We start from the raw sequence: 16,223 nt of genomic DNA on the forward strand, positions 1-16,223 counted from the left end.
AACAGTCGCTGGCAATGAAATGGTTGGGTCACATGCTCTCTTTTAGCAATGCTCAAAATATGACACAAGCAAGAAAATTTAAATAAAATATAGAATATAACATTTTTTAGTTAAATATATATATATAATGGAAATAAACTCAAGTATTCAAATATTATACAATAAACAACTAAAAAAGTTGTGCAAATAGAACAGAGTTTAGAGGAATTATGGCAGATTGGAGGAGTTTAAAAGTCTTAAGGCCTGGGGGATGAAACTGCCTCTGAGCCTGGATGCTGCTGTACCGTCGGCCAGATGGCAGCAGGCAGAACAGTTTATGGCGCCCTGGGGTGATCGGGGTCTTTAATGATCCAAAACTATATTTGTGTGCATATTCTGTCATTGCACAAACATTGTGCAAGCAACCACAAACGACTTCCTCCAATATGAATTAACACCTCTGATTTATAGCAGGACTGTTTCAACTGTGTACCAAATAAACTGTAAAGTGAAAATCCGAGCAAATCCTCTATTCTAAAAAAAATGCATCATATGAGCTAGGGCAATAAGATGATAGACTATTAACTGGCATCAGTTTTCTTTTGTGATTTGTCTTTTTTTTTTAACAAATAATATCTACATTCACTGTTTTTTGTTTCTCAAATGTGAGGATTTGCTGCTTTTCTGTGTAATGAGTGACCTGAATGTCTTGTAAAACTCTTCATAATAAAGGTATACACCATATTATAAGAAAAGTGAAAAAATTTGCAGATAGAATGGACAAAATATTTATTTAGCACGAATCCCATATCCAGACAGGTCAACATGTTAATAATAAAATCCTTGCAAATAATCAATATATACACATTCCTTTTAGTTAGTTTTCACAGTTTTCAACTTGATAAATGGACATTTGATGAAGAATGTATGGTGGTTTGTTTATTTATTGACTTGGAAAGAAGAAAAATAAAATCACTGAAAAATTATTAATTGGAAAAATAGTTGAATACTAACACCCACACAGATATAACAGCATAAATTACTTTTTGCAACTTTACACAAACGCATCTTTGAACTTCAAGTAATCCACAGTTCCCACATCGTGCTGCAGATCTGCCGTCGTGACTCAGATCTGCTGAGCAAAACATGAATGAAATGACTGCTGAGTCGGGAGCCGCGGCCAATCACAGGGACCTCAGAAGTGACTACGGGTCAGTGATGTCAGTTCTCTCGAAATAGATGTGCCGAAAGCTGCTGTCAGTGCACATCACCCTTCACTTCAGATCACATGTATCATATCTCTCTGTGTCTCCTCTCATGATGCCAGTCCTCTCAGGCCTATGGATCGGCTGCTTTGAAGAGGCCCACTCCTTTCCCCCTGCGTCCTTCCCGTTTCCCTTTCCCTTGGGGGGCTTGGACAGAGGGAGAGGAGGCGGCGGAGGAGGAGGGATCCTGCAGAGCTTGATGCCGGAGGAGCTCCTTGAAGACCGTATCCATCTGCCGACAGACCTCCTGTGAGATGGAATAAACACTGGTGATGAGTGAGAGGGAAAGTAGACAAAAGTGTCTTTGTCCGTCTCCCTTCTGTTCATGTGAAGTTGTGTTTTTAATAAAAGCCACAATGTATAATTGCTGTTAATTGTTTATGCCATTAGATATTTGGTTTAGCTTGAAAAATAACACTCAGGATTTGTAAGTTATTGTTATTATTATTATCTCCAAAGGAGGGTTCGACCACTTGACATCTGGAAAAGTGCTGCAGATCATCTGGACCAAAATCTCTAAGCAACTTCTTAGATGACATCAGCAGAGTGTTGTAAAACCCATTAACATTTATAGCTGCAAATAAATAAGTGGAAAATCCATCCATTATCTTTAATTCAAACAAAGAATTGGGGAAATATTTATTAACCTTAATTATCAAAGCTACTTATTAGGGCCTATAAATCCTAGAGTAAAAGGGTATTTTTACAGGATGGAAGAAGTTATTAGAAACCAAAAGAGAAACAAATCAGACCTTGTCTACTTGAATATTGATATCCTCAGCAGACGAGTGTCCCTGGGGTCTGAATGTACAGAAAGACAGATTGTTAATTTCTCATATTAATATTAACATGTCATCTTCGACATTTAGTGGAACTTACTCTCTGCGCACCACACCAGGAGAGATGGCCATCTTGGGTTTGCAAATGGGCCCAACAGGAATCTGTAACATGAACTTTGCAGCTGAAGTGATGCTGCCCCCTGCTGGTCTACTCGCTCTCTTGTTGTCGATGGAGCCACTACTGTTGGCTCTGGGTCGTTCTGCCCTCGTCTGCGATGGGGCTGCAGGCAAGCTGGTGCTGCTGCCAGCTGCTGACACTGCTTCCGACTCTGTCACACATGACATCTATTCAATGACACCATGACAGCCTCAGAGGAATGACAAACCAGGAGGAGCATGCAAACTTACCGGCTTTGCCATGAGTGCCCTCTGCTTCTGCATCTCCTTCTTCAAGAAGAGGCTCACTGTGAAGAAAAACGCCCTCAGATAATCACTCTACCACACAGTTTATCCGTGTTATGTGTGTGTTGGGTATGAACAGCTTTTTTTTTTAAATTTATATAATTTTTTCTTACCATTCCTCCTGTTCTAGTGTCATGCATTTCTCATACACCGGCCCCTGTACCTCACTCTGGCTGGGGAAGATGCTTTCATGCTGGTGGATGATGCTCTTCACTAGGTCGTTGATCTGAGGCAGCAGGGTGACGGCATCATCATCATCTTGACCTCCTCTGAAGACGCTGGGCCCAAAACACACCCCCAGGTTGTAAGGCTGCATCATGTTCTCGTCACTGTACTGTGACACGCTGCAGGAGCAGAGCAGAGAAACTAAAGATTATACAGTGAAGCAGCGAGAAATTAAATGTTGAAATACACAGATTGGCATAAAACTGCAAAATGCTATTTTTGCATTACAGACACAAACTGCTGTTCACCAAATAAAAGACGTAGAAAGTAGAACGGACATAATTGATTTTGAAATAATTAAAAAACAATACTTTACTGATTCATCATCATGACCATTATTTCACTCTCATAAGGCTCGATGATAAAAGATGCATATTCAGCTACGGAAGTAAGAACCTCTTTTTACTCTAACCACTTCCTTTACCATTTCCCATCATGGTATCATTTTAAAAATGATTTTCAGTTTCTGTCTTGTCCTTCTATTTTGTCTTGTTTCCTTTTTGTTTCCATGGACACATAATGTTATGCATATGAAACATATTCATTTTCTCCTTTTCGGGTTAGTTAATCTCTATCTCCACCTATTATCTCTGACAGTTTACCATTAAATGGGTTGTTACTGTACACAAATATATGTTTACTCTAATGATTCAGTTGTACATTGCAATTTTTGTATTTTGTTAACATTTAGCAGATACACTTTTGATCAAGTTTGAAAAGTACCAAGTGCAAAGAGTAACAATACTCACTGATTAAGGAAAGCAAAGAGGTATCGCATGACAATGATGAGCGGCTCAGGATAGGAGGAGATGACCGATTTGAGCTGAGCCAATCTCTCTGCGTCGTTCTTGATCTCTAAGAAAAGGTCATGAAAAAAGAAGCTTGTGTGCCCTTTACAATTGAGAAACACACACACACACGCACTCACAATAACCTAAACTATAACTACTACTTTACGTGATAAATCTAACCATAAAATTATCACATTACGCTCTTTGTCCGCAGAGTGTAAGGCTACTGGGCCGAAAGTACACACACTCACGAGCATGTTCCAGGAGTAGGGTGGTGCTGTCCATGGGGAAGAGTGGGTTCTCCAGACCTCGGAAGTAGAGCTTCAGCACTCCGGCCACAGAGTCCATGTCAAACTTCTGCTCAGCGAGGGGGTCCTCTCCTGCAGGCCAGCGACACAGTGCCCCACATTATTAACGCTCCACAGTGGGGGGGAGGGGGGTTCTACTCCATGGTGGCTTCACACAGAAAAAATCCCACACAGACCTACCTCGCTCAAAAGCATCCCTCAGGTTGTTGACTTCCGTTTGAGACCCAGGAACCCGAAATATCCCTTCATGGTGGAGACCTGACAGACAGATTTTTTATTTAAAACTATTAAATATGTTTCTTGAATCAATCCACAAATGTCCACCTGCTGGTTCAGTCTTCTCACCATTGAGGTTGATGAAGCGAATGCAACTTTCCACCACACGTGGAATCTGTTGTCCCGATGCCTGAATGAAACAAATTTAATGATGAATTTCACAAGCACCATGTTTGGCACATTAACGCCAACTTGTGAATTGGGAGAGAATAATGAGGTGACAATCCCCAGAAGTCAGAAATGGGTGTAGAAGTGATGGTAGCTACCTGTAGGAAGGACAGCATGTCTCCAGTGAACAGTTTGTGGTTGTGCAGCAAACTGGAGCTTGAGGGATTCTTCCTGACGCGTGATAGCTTCCCATTGTGTCTGCAGAGCAATGATATACCATGACACAGCAAATCTGTAGATTCATATGGCTTTCACAAATTAACAGATTAAAGGAGGTATATTATGCTCATATTCAGGTTCATAATTTTGATTTGGGTTGCTTCTTGAAAACTGTCCATTGCTGCAGCTCCTCTTTTCAGCCTCTGTCGGAAATGCTTGGTTTTAACTGTTACAGAACTTTTACATACACAAAAACTAGACAAACCCAAAAAGCATAATATGTCTCCTTTAAATCTATATGAAGTATAAAAACATTTATATTCCTACCTGGGTTGTAATTTGTTTGATTCTTCAGCTAGGAAGAATAAGAGATTAAAATTAGCTCATCCAGGCACAAGAAATGTACTTTGATTGCTGTCAAAAATAAAAAAAGGAACGATTTACTGGACAATCCCGCCCCCAGGGCACCAGATGTTCTCAAACGAGAAACTGGCTCAGCACTTTGACTCGTCTTAGAAATGCAGAAGTGATACCTTTTTCCACAGCCACTTTCAGCAGATCATGTTTGGCCTGCAGTTTAGATACCAGGGAACTCCCGACAAGGTACTCCTTTACTCTCTGTGAAACAAAGCCGGTGTGAATCAGTCTCATGTTGTCTGTCTCTTTAGCAACACCCAAACCACCTAACCACCAACTACACATCAGCAAAACCCAAACTGTCACAATGTTGGTTAAGCACAAGAAAGAAAACAGGCTCACGGTGAAGTAGAGGTTTTCTGTTTCCTGCAGGTTGGCCCTGCGCCGGGCCACACTGGGCTTGACTGTCAGGTTTTCAGTGTTGACGTCCTGAGACAAACCGCCAGCGTTGGGCTCCAGATCATCATCACCAATACTCTCCAGCAGGGAACTCTGGGCTCTGGACATGTTCTTACTTGCCTGTGTATTAGTGGAACAGGTATTTACTTAATGTTGTGCTTTATTGCGCTTAGTAATGGTCACTGGATGAGCACGGGGGGTGCAAAATATCAGAATCTGAGGTGAACTAACATGTGCAATTTATTGTAATAATTTTGCGTGTCCCAGATGCCAGGATTACAAAGTTTTCCGCATGTCAATTACAGAATCCAGGGAGTGGGAAACCTCAACTTCAGGTTAAGTGACTCAGAGTGTATTTTTAAAATAGAGCACCTTAAATGAATGATTATGCTTTGACTGTTCTTGCTCAACTGGTTTCACCACTGCTTTGTCAAAGCTGCCTAAAGCACTATCTTTCTTTTTCTCTTTCCTTTCTGCCTCTGACAAATATCAGCATGTCGTTTCCCCTTTTCTGATCCCTCAACCATTTATGATTTCTACGTAGGAAAGACTTACATACACATCTACAACAGCAAGGTAATCTAAGCCAAACATTACGCCCCCCCCCTTCTTTTAATTTTATTTCATAGTTGTTAATGAAGTGATTAAGTTCCCGCCCCTTGGGGGCACCCATGCATCTTTGTATTGGTCACTAAACTGTATTAATAATCAATTAGACAAAAAGAGCCCGTCCCAACTAACTGACCTAAAAACACAGTAGTCAAATTCATACATTTTCAATTAAAATGTACACACAAACTGCGTGGACACTTTTTTACTACTCTTGTTTTTAGGGCACTTTCCCATCTACCTGAATACATTTCTGTTTAAAATGCAAGAAAATAAGTGTATTTACAGTCATGAATGAACATGACCTTCTAATAGATGGTGGCTCTGAATACTCTTGTGAATACAGTAGACTCACCTCCTCTGTTTCCTCGGTGACTACTTTCAGTCTGGTCTGTATCTGTTTGAATCTGGTGTCCATCTCGCATCTCATCTCACACTCTGCACTGACCTCAGAAACCTGCGAGGAACAACACAGACCAGGAGATTATGCAAAACTGCTGAGTAATCCACGGGAAAAAAAGCAGCCCTGAGCCCAACCATCATGGATTTTTAGGGGCATACGCCAATATAGATATTGTGCAGCTTAATCTTTTCAAAATTGGCAATAAATCCTATGATGTCATTATCAAACCCTTATGACAAAGACATGTAATTAAGGATTTATATTTTACATAAATAATTATGAATTCTTAAGGTAAACACCAGCTAAACCTGATGTGTCTGTGCCAAGGCTCATATCCGCCAATTCTTTCAATTAGATCAGAATCAGAATCCCTCGTCCATTATAAACACAAAACCCACACCTGGTCCCCGTCGTGAGGCTGGTAGTTGAAGCGCAGAGGCATAGAGAAGCTGCTGGAATTGTCCTGCAGCTGAGTGTCTCTGTCGTGAACCTGGTTCAGTCCGGACACGGCCCCCTGAAGCTGCTGCAGCCCAGTGCTCAGATTCTCCTGAGCCCGCCACCGCCTGGACTGGTAGGCCTGCATCACCCGGCCTAAAGAGTGGTGGTAGCCCACATCTGCACACTGACAATGACATAGGAGACAGTGTCACCCCACTGGAGGACTACATCATAGGGAAAAGAGAGCTGAAATGATAGTATAGACTCACATCGATGATAGTAGAGATGTCCTGGAAGTAGTACTTATTCATGGAGGCATTGGCGGCATCCAGGTTTATGAGGTAGTCATTTCTGGCCTTGATGCACTTCAGGTTTATCTCTTCAACTTTACCTTGTCTCTATAGCACATAAACATTCATCAGCAAGAAATTCAAGTGTCACATAATCTACAGGCACGTATAGCATGGGGGGTAGTATTTACTTTTTCTATCAACCTCTCCAGTTTCTTTGCAGCACTCTGCTTCTGCTTTTCTTCCTGTTTCTCTGCCTCCTTCAGCTTCCCCTCTGCATACACATAGTCTGAGTGGTACTGGTGGTACGTCCGCCATGCCTACGCACACACACACACGCACACACACACGCACAAATAAGCATATTTAAGCTACTGCACAAATTGAACTATTGTTGTTTTATTTTTCTCTTCATCTGTAAAGATATGTATTTAGATTTATATATGTATTTTTTTTATTTTCTATTTTAAATGTTTGATATTCTATTTTATTCTATTTTATACTATTTCTATTTTTATTTTATTTGGTTGAAATTACTGAGCATTGCTTAAAGAGAGCCTGTGACCCAAGTATTTCATTGCCAGCGACTGCTTCATGTTATCTCTGTGCATTTGACAATAAAAATCTTGAATCTTGAATCGTGGAACAGAAACGCACACACACGGACACAGGGCAATGCTTGGTTTGTTTGGAAAACTGAAAATGTTTTGGTGGTTGCTTTCACACCTACCGTCTGCAGCTCTGTTGTAACCTTGAGTAGACCATCCTGTAGCTGAGAACAGATGTCTTTACTCTGGAAATTAAGTGGGTGAGACAAAATACCACAAAGTCAGATTGCAGAGCAAATTTCCTGAGCCCCAACGTATGTTCAATGGCCCCCAGGTCAAAAGGTGACAGTCAGAAAAGAGAATTGGTTGTATTTGTAGCACAATATCAACTGCATTGCACACAAACAGGTCAGTGTTTGTATCAGTACCTTCTTGGCGAGGCGTTGTGTGTACTCCAGACAGTTTGTGAGTGGCTGGATGAGAAGGTTGCTGCAGCTCTCGCTCAGCCCATTATGGTCCCTACTCTCCTGCCGGGTCTGGGACAGCAGAGCCAGCCAGACTTTAACCACTGAGTGACTGCCGGGATCCTTCCTGAAGTCAAAGGGACAAATTGTGTGTGGGCTGTAATGAGGTATGCAGCAAAACAGCGTCCTCAAATGGAGCACTTGTCAATTTTAATAAAGTTTGGTAACAGTTACCTCTTAATTCTGGACGTAAACCTTTCAGCAAGCTTTTCCAGGGAGCGTGCATACTCGCTTTCAATCTCACCCCGTCGCCGCAGGTAGTCCGTCAGGTCCTGCAGCTGCTGGCTCTTCTGCTCAAGCTGCAAGTCCAACACCTTCAGTTGGTCTGCAAGCTGGCAACGCACCTCTGAGAGATGACGAACGAAGGGGGGAAAGAACAGCAGACGAGGGAAAGAGAAAGAATCAAGAAAATGTGACTCATTCGGAAGTCTGCTGTGGGCGAGAAACAACTTTTACAATGTTTTTCCTGCAAAAGGGCCACATGTTGATCACAGTGAACTTGGGCAGTTGAGAAAGTACCAGACATTAGAAGCTATTTCATTACCTTTTATCTGTGTGTCGTAGTCCACCACTCCAGGCCTCTCCTTACGGAGTCTCACATGGGAAGCCATTGTTGCTCCAGCTGGGTTGAATTCTGTATAAAAAGAAGCAAATATTTTATAATCACCATCAAGCATGAAATATCAGCATCTCCGTTCGTTTGGCCTCTCTTGCAAAATCAGTGTTTTTAATGTGCATGCAAGCTATTCCGTTCTTTGCTGAACAATGTAATCAAGGCCTTTACATCCACTTCTGCACTGTTGCATCATGCCTCGCTTCAAGGTTTCACACTCATAAGTGCCGAAACAACCCCCCCCTCCACAATGCCATGCTAACTTCCTCCCTGCCACAGAAAGCGTGAAAAGAGCACGTTCATCTTACTGTAACACATCTCTTCAAAACCCGGCCACCCTCTTGCTGTGCTCTGCTGAGCGGCACACAGCGAGAGAACCAGCTGGCATGTGCTGCCTGCTTCACCGGACACGCTGCACAAATGCACGAGGTGCAAAAATAGCTCTAACATCGCAGCTGCCCTGAAAATAGGATGAACCACAAGCCATACAACTCTGTGGGGATGTTTCTGCTGAAAACATACTAGCGTTTTTAGTGATACTCACACGAGGCATACAGAACAAATAACGCTGACCTTCACCCGCCACAGCACTTGCCTGTCAATCTGCAATAACAAGTGAACAAGTAAAGTAAATCCAATTTTAGGCTGAAAACCACTGTAGACAGGATGAACATGAGAGCTTCAGTTTCAGGTCCATTTTTATCCTGTTGTGTGCTCTTGTGACTGCAGCATGTCACTGCATGTCAGTCATGGTCACTTGACGGCCTCTGTCAAAGTGAGAATCAACAGCTAAGTCTCTTATTTCTGCCAGATATTCTTTATCCGGACGACATTCAGTGCACATCAGAAAGAGGAAGAGCTGGGCATTTTCTTGCTGGATCATAACCCTCTGTTGAGAACTTTCACACACACTGCCTCCGCTGACTTCCCTGTTTTTTTGTTTTTTTTAAGGGCAAACGTCACTCATCAGCATTCTGGTCAGCTGAAGTGTGTCCACTCCACTCTCTCCCAACTGAGACACAACTGACCTAAAGTGCCTCAGCAACATTACAGCGAACTCAAAACCCCCCCTGTAGAAAGGAGCTTGAGTCATTTTTCCAGCATATGTCTCCGTTTTCCACTTAACCTCCTCATTCCTTCTGTGTGTGATCAGACATGAATCACAACCTCCAGTCGTCACAACCTGCTGCTGTACTTTAATAAACGCTGGAGTTAAACTTCTCTGCCACTGCTTTCTCACTCGCTGTTATAACAGTGCTGTGTTTTCCCTCACAAGTACCAACACATACAGGCTGCCTGAACTGTGAAACATTAGAAAAGGCCTCAGGGCCTTGTCTGCACCCAATAGTGACATAGTTAAAGTAATCCAGCGGATCAATGCTTCATGACAGCACGCACTGTGCAAGACAAAAACATGTTTATTTCCAGCTAAATTGGCTAAATGTCCTGGCCTGGTTTTGTGGTGAAATCAAGATTCATAAAAAAGTTTTACATCCAGTACAAAAAAAATGTAGTCCTACCTGATGAGGAGCAGTCCTGACAAGTCTCTTCTCCAGACTGAGGCAACTAAATGATGCCAGTTAATAGCACAATAAGCTCTCAACTGTTTCACCTCCCCCTCACATTGGACACGGATGGAAGTGGGTGGAGTAGAACTCATCTCTCTGACTCTCTCTCTCCCTTTCTCACCCCTCATCTTGCTCACACACACACAGTTTTTGTGGCTTCAGTGTGTGTGTGTGTGTTTGTGTGATTGTGCAAGTGTGACAAGTGAGAACCTCCTCAGACTCATGTCCTTCCTTTCTCTTTCATGCTGCCTCCTGAACCTCCACAGCAGCTTCTCAGTCCAATCACACGCCAGCTGTTTCCACTGATTAGACCCTCCTCATTGGCTGCTGCAGGAAATCAGCAGCTTTACAGTTAGATTTGTAAAAAGGAAAAGCCCTGAATGCTCGGGGGGATTTCAGGGCGCCCACAATTTGCTTACTTATAGTTTGTGATGAGTGATTTACAGCTACAGAAAGTATTTGAATTGCGAGAAATCCCCAGGCAGGTTCCTCACATGTACATAGTTGCAGAAAATTCTTGCCTCGGAGGACTTGTCTTGAATGGCAGCAGCGTCGCCGTCTTCTCTCACCTCTCGCTGAAAAGTGTAACATTGCATGAAAGTGTGAAACTGAGCTATTTTCAATTTGTGACAAACAGGCCAACTCTCTGAAGGTCAGTGTGCATAATTTGCTGCTATCTGTCATGTACTTCTCCCTTGCTCGTGTTTCCTTCCTCAAACAAACAGAAAGACAAAGTTGCATTATCCCCGAATGAAAAAAAATTCATCTAACAGACATTTTGCCCAATAAAGAATATTAACTGTATTCATGGGGCCATTGCATGACTTTGCAGGCACAACTTTTTGACTTCGAAACAGCATCTTTTAGTCCAGCATTAAATGAGTGTGAGCAACACTGGGTGGATTGACACATCAGGACCCTAAACATCCAGTCAAAAGCTTTAAAACTCCCAAATGTTCCAGGTTTATTGAAAATGTAACAGTCCAGGTCCAGTGAAGGACATCAAACGAAAGAAAGCCCCCAGTAAAGGTTCAAACTGGGAGAGCATGCAAGTTCAACAGCGACCAAACAGGCCTGTTTGAGGGATTATGAAATCGGTTACCACAGTTTCTGCAAAGATGTGGGCAAATGTAGTCTTCAAAGTAAATACGAAGTTCATGAATTGCAAAACCCTTTGCAGTAGCTTCAAATGATGGAAGAGCAGCTCAGTCTTCAGAATGAATCATCGTGGAGCTGAGGAACTTAACAGAAGGTGAAAACAAAGCAAAGTCTAACTGCCACACATTCGTGAGAACTTCTGCAATAATGCTGGAAGGAACTTTCTGAACAATATTTTGTTTCTGCTGCAGAGAAAACATTACCAGTGTTTGGTTAGTGAATGAACCCAAAATATAATGTAATATATATGGAAGTTAAGGTTTGAGATTCCTTTTTTCATCTTCACTGTTTGTTTTGTTCGTATCCCCACCAGTGAAACTCAATATCTAGCATTACTTCATTATTCTCCTAACATTATTCATCGTTACATTCATTTGACATTCATGTCAAAGTTTCGATTCTGTTGAGGGATATTATTGTGCAACGCTTTCTTGCCTTTTTTAATTCCACCACTGGGAGTCGCCAAACTCATATTCAAATCCTGCACATGCTGATGGGATCTGCAATACAACAAATGGCAAGTTTTTTTTATGGATAACTTTTACCTCATGCATAATAAAAATGTGTTAGTGTAGACACAGCAGATACCTTATCACTGGCTGTGTGGATGGTTTTATTTGAACTATTCTTGACAATTTGTACATATACAGTTCATTACAAAATACTGGCTTTGAACACATTCAAATATTGTAATGATAAAAAAGAAACAAAAATACCAAAAGTATTATTTGAAAGATTTATTGGCAGCAATTCTGTTAAATAATTAACTGAAAAGCAGAGGTTTTTCAATGCTGTAAATCTCACAGAGCTTGGGGAAACTTTTGGAAATGACAACAGCAATTCAAAAAAAATACTGGACGCCATTCATTGATTAGAGCTTCATTTAGCTTTCATCTCAATTAATGTCATTATCCAAGAGTCCAGGTTTATTGCTGCGAGATTCAAGAAATATAAGTGATGGAAATGTTGGAGTGGCGTCGATGCAGACAGTCGAAGTTGGTGAAGCCAGAGTTGCTGTCAGAACGTTGTCAAATAGATAAAAAGAGGAAGTGAAGGGCAAATTTAAAAATGTCTAGGACAGCAGCGTCATTGTGAATCAGAGGACGAATCTTTAACGTCTGTGCTTTCTGTCGCCTCGCTGACTTCACTCAGCTCTTTGCTCTCTCCTCCGCTGTCTTTCTCGCTCTCCCTCTCCTGGTCACCGGATCCTGCCTGGCTCTGGCCAGAGGGCGCCTCCTGGCCCGTAACGCGGACTCCTGGCTTCCTCAGCTGGGGGACATATAGCAATAGAACACATTCAGGGTTAGAATCAGTTTGAGTTGAGTTCAGTAGTGGTACATGTCCACTGAGATACTATGGGTTTGTGAAAGTCATGTCTTGTCAGCCTAACAAGAGAGTACATATAATAGCTACCTCATCTGCCATGCTGGCCAGGTCTCTCTTCATGGCGTAGGCATCCTCCCCATCTGCGTAGTATTTAGGCTCTATCTCACTAATCCTGGAGACGAATCACAAAACAACACATTGGTTAAAGTCTCTATATATATACACAAATATATGTATATATTGTTCATTGTTAATAATAAGAACAATTTCAGTGGTTTTACACATATAGATGTACATCTAAATACTAATTTTTCTAAGAATAAATACATTGGATTAAATATATTGTTTCTTGGGAATAAGGAGAATATGTTCTTCAACCTTCAAATCTTAATAAATGAGTGCAAATAGTATTACAGTCTTTAGTCTGGGGGATAAGCTATACTTATATTTTTAGACCAATACTGAAATTTTCACACAGGTGTTATAAGAACCCAGTTACAAACCCAACATAATTTTGAAAAGGATCATGTATATTGGAGTTTTTAAAGGACTTGTGAACAAGATGCAGCAGTTTTCAAAGCTGGTCAGCACTGTTTAGTGAACTATGACAGCCAGAGTTATTCTAAATCACCTGATTGCCGACTGCTGCAGCAACACTGAGCCTGATGATGCACTGGACAACTTACACTGCTCTAATTAGTTAATAAAATAGGATTAATCAATCTATTTATGGGCTGATTGTTCATTTGTGCATTTGTTTTTCTGGCTGCAGAAATATTTGTAATTTCTGTGATGCAATTTCTTGTTAGCTATCGTTCAACATGTATGCTGCGATAACAGGAAACTGGTGTACTGTGAATTTAATTTATGTCTGTAAAGACTGTGTATGGTCATGGAAACTGTTATCCCCAGAGTACTTACAATGTAACAAAATAAATACTGACACAATATATGTACTTCTAAGAACTTACTGGAACTTCAGCGTGTTGGAGTACAGGTGCAGGGCCGCCCGGTTACTGCAGTGGGGAGGAAGGAGAGGTAAAGATACACAAGGAGCACGGACAAAGACAATCAGAGCCTAACAAAGGAGCCCGACTGAACTTTGTAGACAGACAACACGTAAAACCTGCAATAATAAATCAAGGTACCTTTTACGAACATGAAGGGAGACATATTTAGCATTAAAGTTTTCTATCATGGCTCTGCTGGCCTGATCCATCAGCTTCTGAGCGAGTCCCAGGCGTCTGTGGGAGCGCTTCACTGCCTGGAGGACACAAAGAAGGTTTTTACCGACCACATATAATAACAGTAATTTATATTTCATAATACAGATAAGGGACATGTGTGAGGTGTCTCTCATCAGGACTGACCAGGGATGTGATGTGTCCATGGGGAACATCATCTGGATCCTCCTCCCTAGAAAGAGTCAGTGCTTTCATTAATACAATAAAACAACTCTTTGCAAAGTAAAACCAGGGTTCATACATATTTGGACCAATGGATTTCCATGACTTTTCCATACTTTTCAATAACTTTAAACCCAATTTCCATGACCAAAAGTTTTGTGAAATCTCAGTGTATACATGACAAAATTGAGTATTTAAGCTAACAATGAGAATTCCAAAGCAAAACATACACCTTAAATGACACAAATGAATGAGACAATAGTTTGTCTGTTGTCACCCATGGCATGTACTTTTCCATTTGTAGCCAAGCACGGTTAAATCTACACTTCCCGCCTGCTTCCCCACCAAACTCTTCAATTAGTATGAGAGCGTATGCCTGCTTATGTTTTGAGCGTATTTCTTTTAAAAGCATATTAAATATTTAAAACTCAGCGTAAATGAACAACATGAAAATATGAATATGACAAATTTCCATGACTTCTCCAAAACTTTAGGGATTTTATTTTTTCAAGCACTTTTCCAGGCCTGGAAATAAACATTTTTTGCAATTCCATGACTTTTCCAGGTTTTTCATGACCGTAGGAGCCCTGTAAAACGAACACGTCCGATTATAGATACTCACATCTTTGCCAACACGTATCCAACAATTTTGCCATTTTCGTCCTCTGCGATGTATGAGAGCTGCAACGTGAAAACACCCAAAGGAGAGTGAGACAGATATTGACAGTGAGGATCAGTGTTAGCAGGTGAACCGGGGCTGAACTGACCTGGGGCCAGGACAGACCGTGGTAGAAGTAGTACTTCATCTGGTAGTTCTCCGGAAGACACAGCAGGTTGCAGTGCTGCATGTTCATCAGGTCCTCCGGCTGTGAGGAAACAAAACAAACCGAACAGTCAGGAAGCAGCGTGACTCAAAGCAAACCCAGTTTATCTGCGGTATTAATAGTTGAGCTAACGTGTAGACGAGCTAAGCTAGCAGCAGGAGCAGCATGGCGGCCGGGAGGGGCTCGGAAACACTCACCCTCGCGTTTCGTATATTCATCTTGCTCGGTGGTTCGCGGTGTGCTCCGTGGAAACAGAAATAAACTGCGCTGTGCAAATCAATCAATTCATAATATTGACAGGATCGAGTTTAAAGGCTCGGCTCTCGCTACTTCAGTCCACTCGCTAGCAGGGAAGGGAGGACCGGAAGGAGCGTGCCACAATAATGGCACACGTTTCCGCTTCCGGTGTGTGCTGGAAGGTTAGAGTAAAAGTTGTAATCCTTGTAAATCAGAAGTGCAATGAAAAATAACCACATTATTTTTTAAAGATTTTCTTAGCTAGGACTCTTATTTAGTGTTCTACACTACATTACACTTTATGCACTTTGGGGCCAAGTATTTCAGGCAAACTGGATAATTAACCAGTGTAAGGGAAATATAACAGTTGTCCATAATAAAAATGTTTATTTCCCCTTTGATTGATCATGATTGAATCCCTACACACTGTAACCTAAATTTTCTCTAGATACTAAAAGTTTATTGGTCTGATTCCTCTCTTTGATCATGCTGTGTCCTGTTGCCACCTTAATGCATATTAGTCTGTTTCCTCTTTTTGAACATGCCGGCTTTCCTGTAGAAACTGAAATGTATATTGGCTTTATTGCTCTCGACTAGGCATTGTTGTATTCATGTGATCAAAGGATCTCAACCTTTGACTGTTTAATCACACCCCCTCCAGTAAAATTAAGATTAAGATACATTTTATTATCCCACACACATGCACAGACATGCACAGGCACACTAATGCAAGGGGAAATTTAACCTCTGCTTTTAACCCATCTGGTGCAGGACACACAGAGCAGTGGGCTGCCGTGTACGGCGCCCGGGGAGCAGATGTTAGGGGAGTAAGGTGCCTTGCTCAGGGGCACTAGACAGGTTAGGGAGAATCCTCTTGGATTTTTGGAGAGATCAATCCAGGTTTGTCTTGTTGTTTTTTCTCCGTGGAGTCGAACCAGAGACGAACCAGAGACCTTTTCTGCCCATAGTCCAACTTTCTGCCACTAGTCCACCGCCTCAGTATGGGAGAGGTTAGCCGAAGGTATAAAAGTAATTAACTGTTTTCTATCTG

At 41.7% G+C, this 16,223-nt stretch overlaps 2 protein-coding genes across 5 annotated transcripts; both read right to left on the reverse strand.

The window, feature by feature from the left end:
- Window positions 1-766: 766 nt before the first annotated feature.
- LOC133004508 (rho GTPase-activating protein 4-like) lies at window positions 767-10,231 on the reverse strand. Its single transcript, XM_061073968.1, has 22 exons — window positions 10,174-10,231; window positions 8,585-8,674; window positions 8,215-8,386; window positions 7,945-8,107; window positions 7,699-7,761; window positions 7,160-7,288; window positions 6,948-7,076; window positions 6,641-6,862; window positions 6,193-6,294; window positions 5,172-5,348; window positions 4,946-5,030; window positions 4,740-4,767; window positions 4,352-4,451; window positions 4,155-4,215; window positions 3,990-4,067; window positions 3,753-3,881; window positions 3,460-3,565; window positions 2,599-2,829; window positions 2,432-2,487; window positions 2,124-2,352; window positions 1,997-2,045; window positions 767-1,491 (listed from the first exon to the last, which is right to left on the reverse strand). The coding sequence occupies exons 2-22, from the start codon at window positions 8,649-8,651 to the stop codon at window positions 1,318-1,320; spliced, it is 2,550 nt and encodes an 849-aa protein (XP_060929951.1). The 5' UTR covers window positions 8,652-8,674; window positions 10,174-10,231; the 3' UTR covers window positions 767-1,317.
- Window positions 10,232-12,101: 1,870 nt separating this feature from the next.
- naa10 (N-alpha-acetyltransferase 10, NatA catalytic subuni) lies at window positions 12,102-15,314 on the reverse strand. 4 transcript variants are annotated; one of them, XM_061074442.1, is made up of 8 exons: window positions 15,133-15,314; window positions 14,879-14,977; window positions 14,734-14,792; window positions 14,076-14,121; window positions 13,854-13,969; window positions 13,677-13,721; window positions 12,793-12,877; window positions 12,102-12,648 (listed from the first exon to the last, which is right to left on the reverse strand). In XM_061074442.1, exons 1-8 carry the CDS (start codon window positions 15,151-15,153, stop codon window positions 12,466-12,468), a joined length of 654 nt encoding a protein of 217 aa, XP_060930425.1. In that variant the 5' UTR covers window positions 15,154-15,314; the 3' UTR covers window positions 12,102-12,465. The 4 variants fall into 4 exon arrangements, with proteins under 4 accessions (XP_060930425.1, XP_060930422.1, XP_060930423.1 ...); XM_061074439.1 differs by having other exon boundaries at window positions 12,102-12,655; window positions 12,791-12,877; XM_061074440.1 differs by having other exon boundaries at window positions 13,677-13,724.
- Window positions 15,315-16,223: the final 909 nt, after the last annotated feature.

The sequence above is a fragment of the Limanda limanda genome, chromosome 7 (genome assembly GCF_963576545.1).
Source record: "Limanda limanda chromosome 7, fLimLim1.1, whole genome shotgun sequence".
Lineage (NCBI taxonomy): Eukaryota > Metazoa > Chordata > Actinopteri > Pleuronectiformes > Pleuronectidae > Limanda > Limanda limanda.

Excerpts from the sequence above, each read along its gene's own strand:
- LOC133004508 (XM_061073968.1), bottom strand. The coding sequence starts at position 8,651 with ATGGCTTCCCATGTGAGACTCCGTAAGGAGAGGCCTGGAGTGGTGGAC. Across the intron at positions 4,452-4,739 it reads TCAAACAAATTACAACCCAG|ACACAATGGGAAGCTATCAC; the intron begins GTAGGAATATAA and ends ATTGCTCTGCAG. Across the intron at positions 4,068-4,154 it reads TCGCTTCATCAACCTCAATG|GTCTCCACCATGAAGGGATA; the intron begins GTGAGAAGACTG and ends TCTGTCTGTCAG.
- naa10 (XM_061074438.1), bottom strand. The coding sequence starts at position 15,153 with ATGAATATACGAAACGCGAGG. Across the intron at positions 14,793-14,878 it reads ACGGTCTGTCCTGGCCCCAG|CTCTCATACATCGCAGAGGA; the intron begins GTCAGTTCAGCC and ends TTCACGTTGCAG. Across the intron at positions 14,122-14,733 it reads GGATACGTGTTGGCAAAGAT|GGAGGAGGATCCAGATGATG; the intron begins GTGAGTATCTAT and ends GACTCTTTCTAG.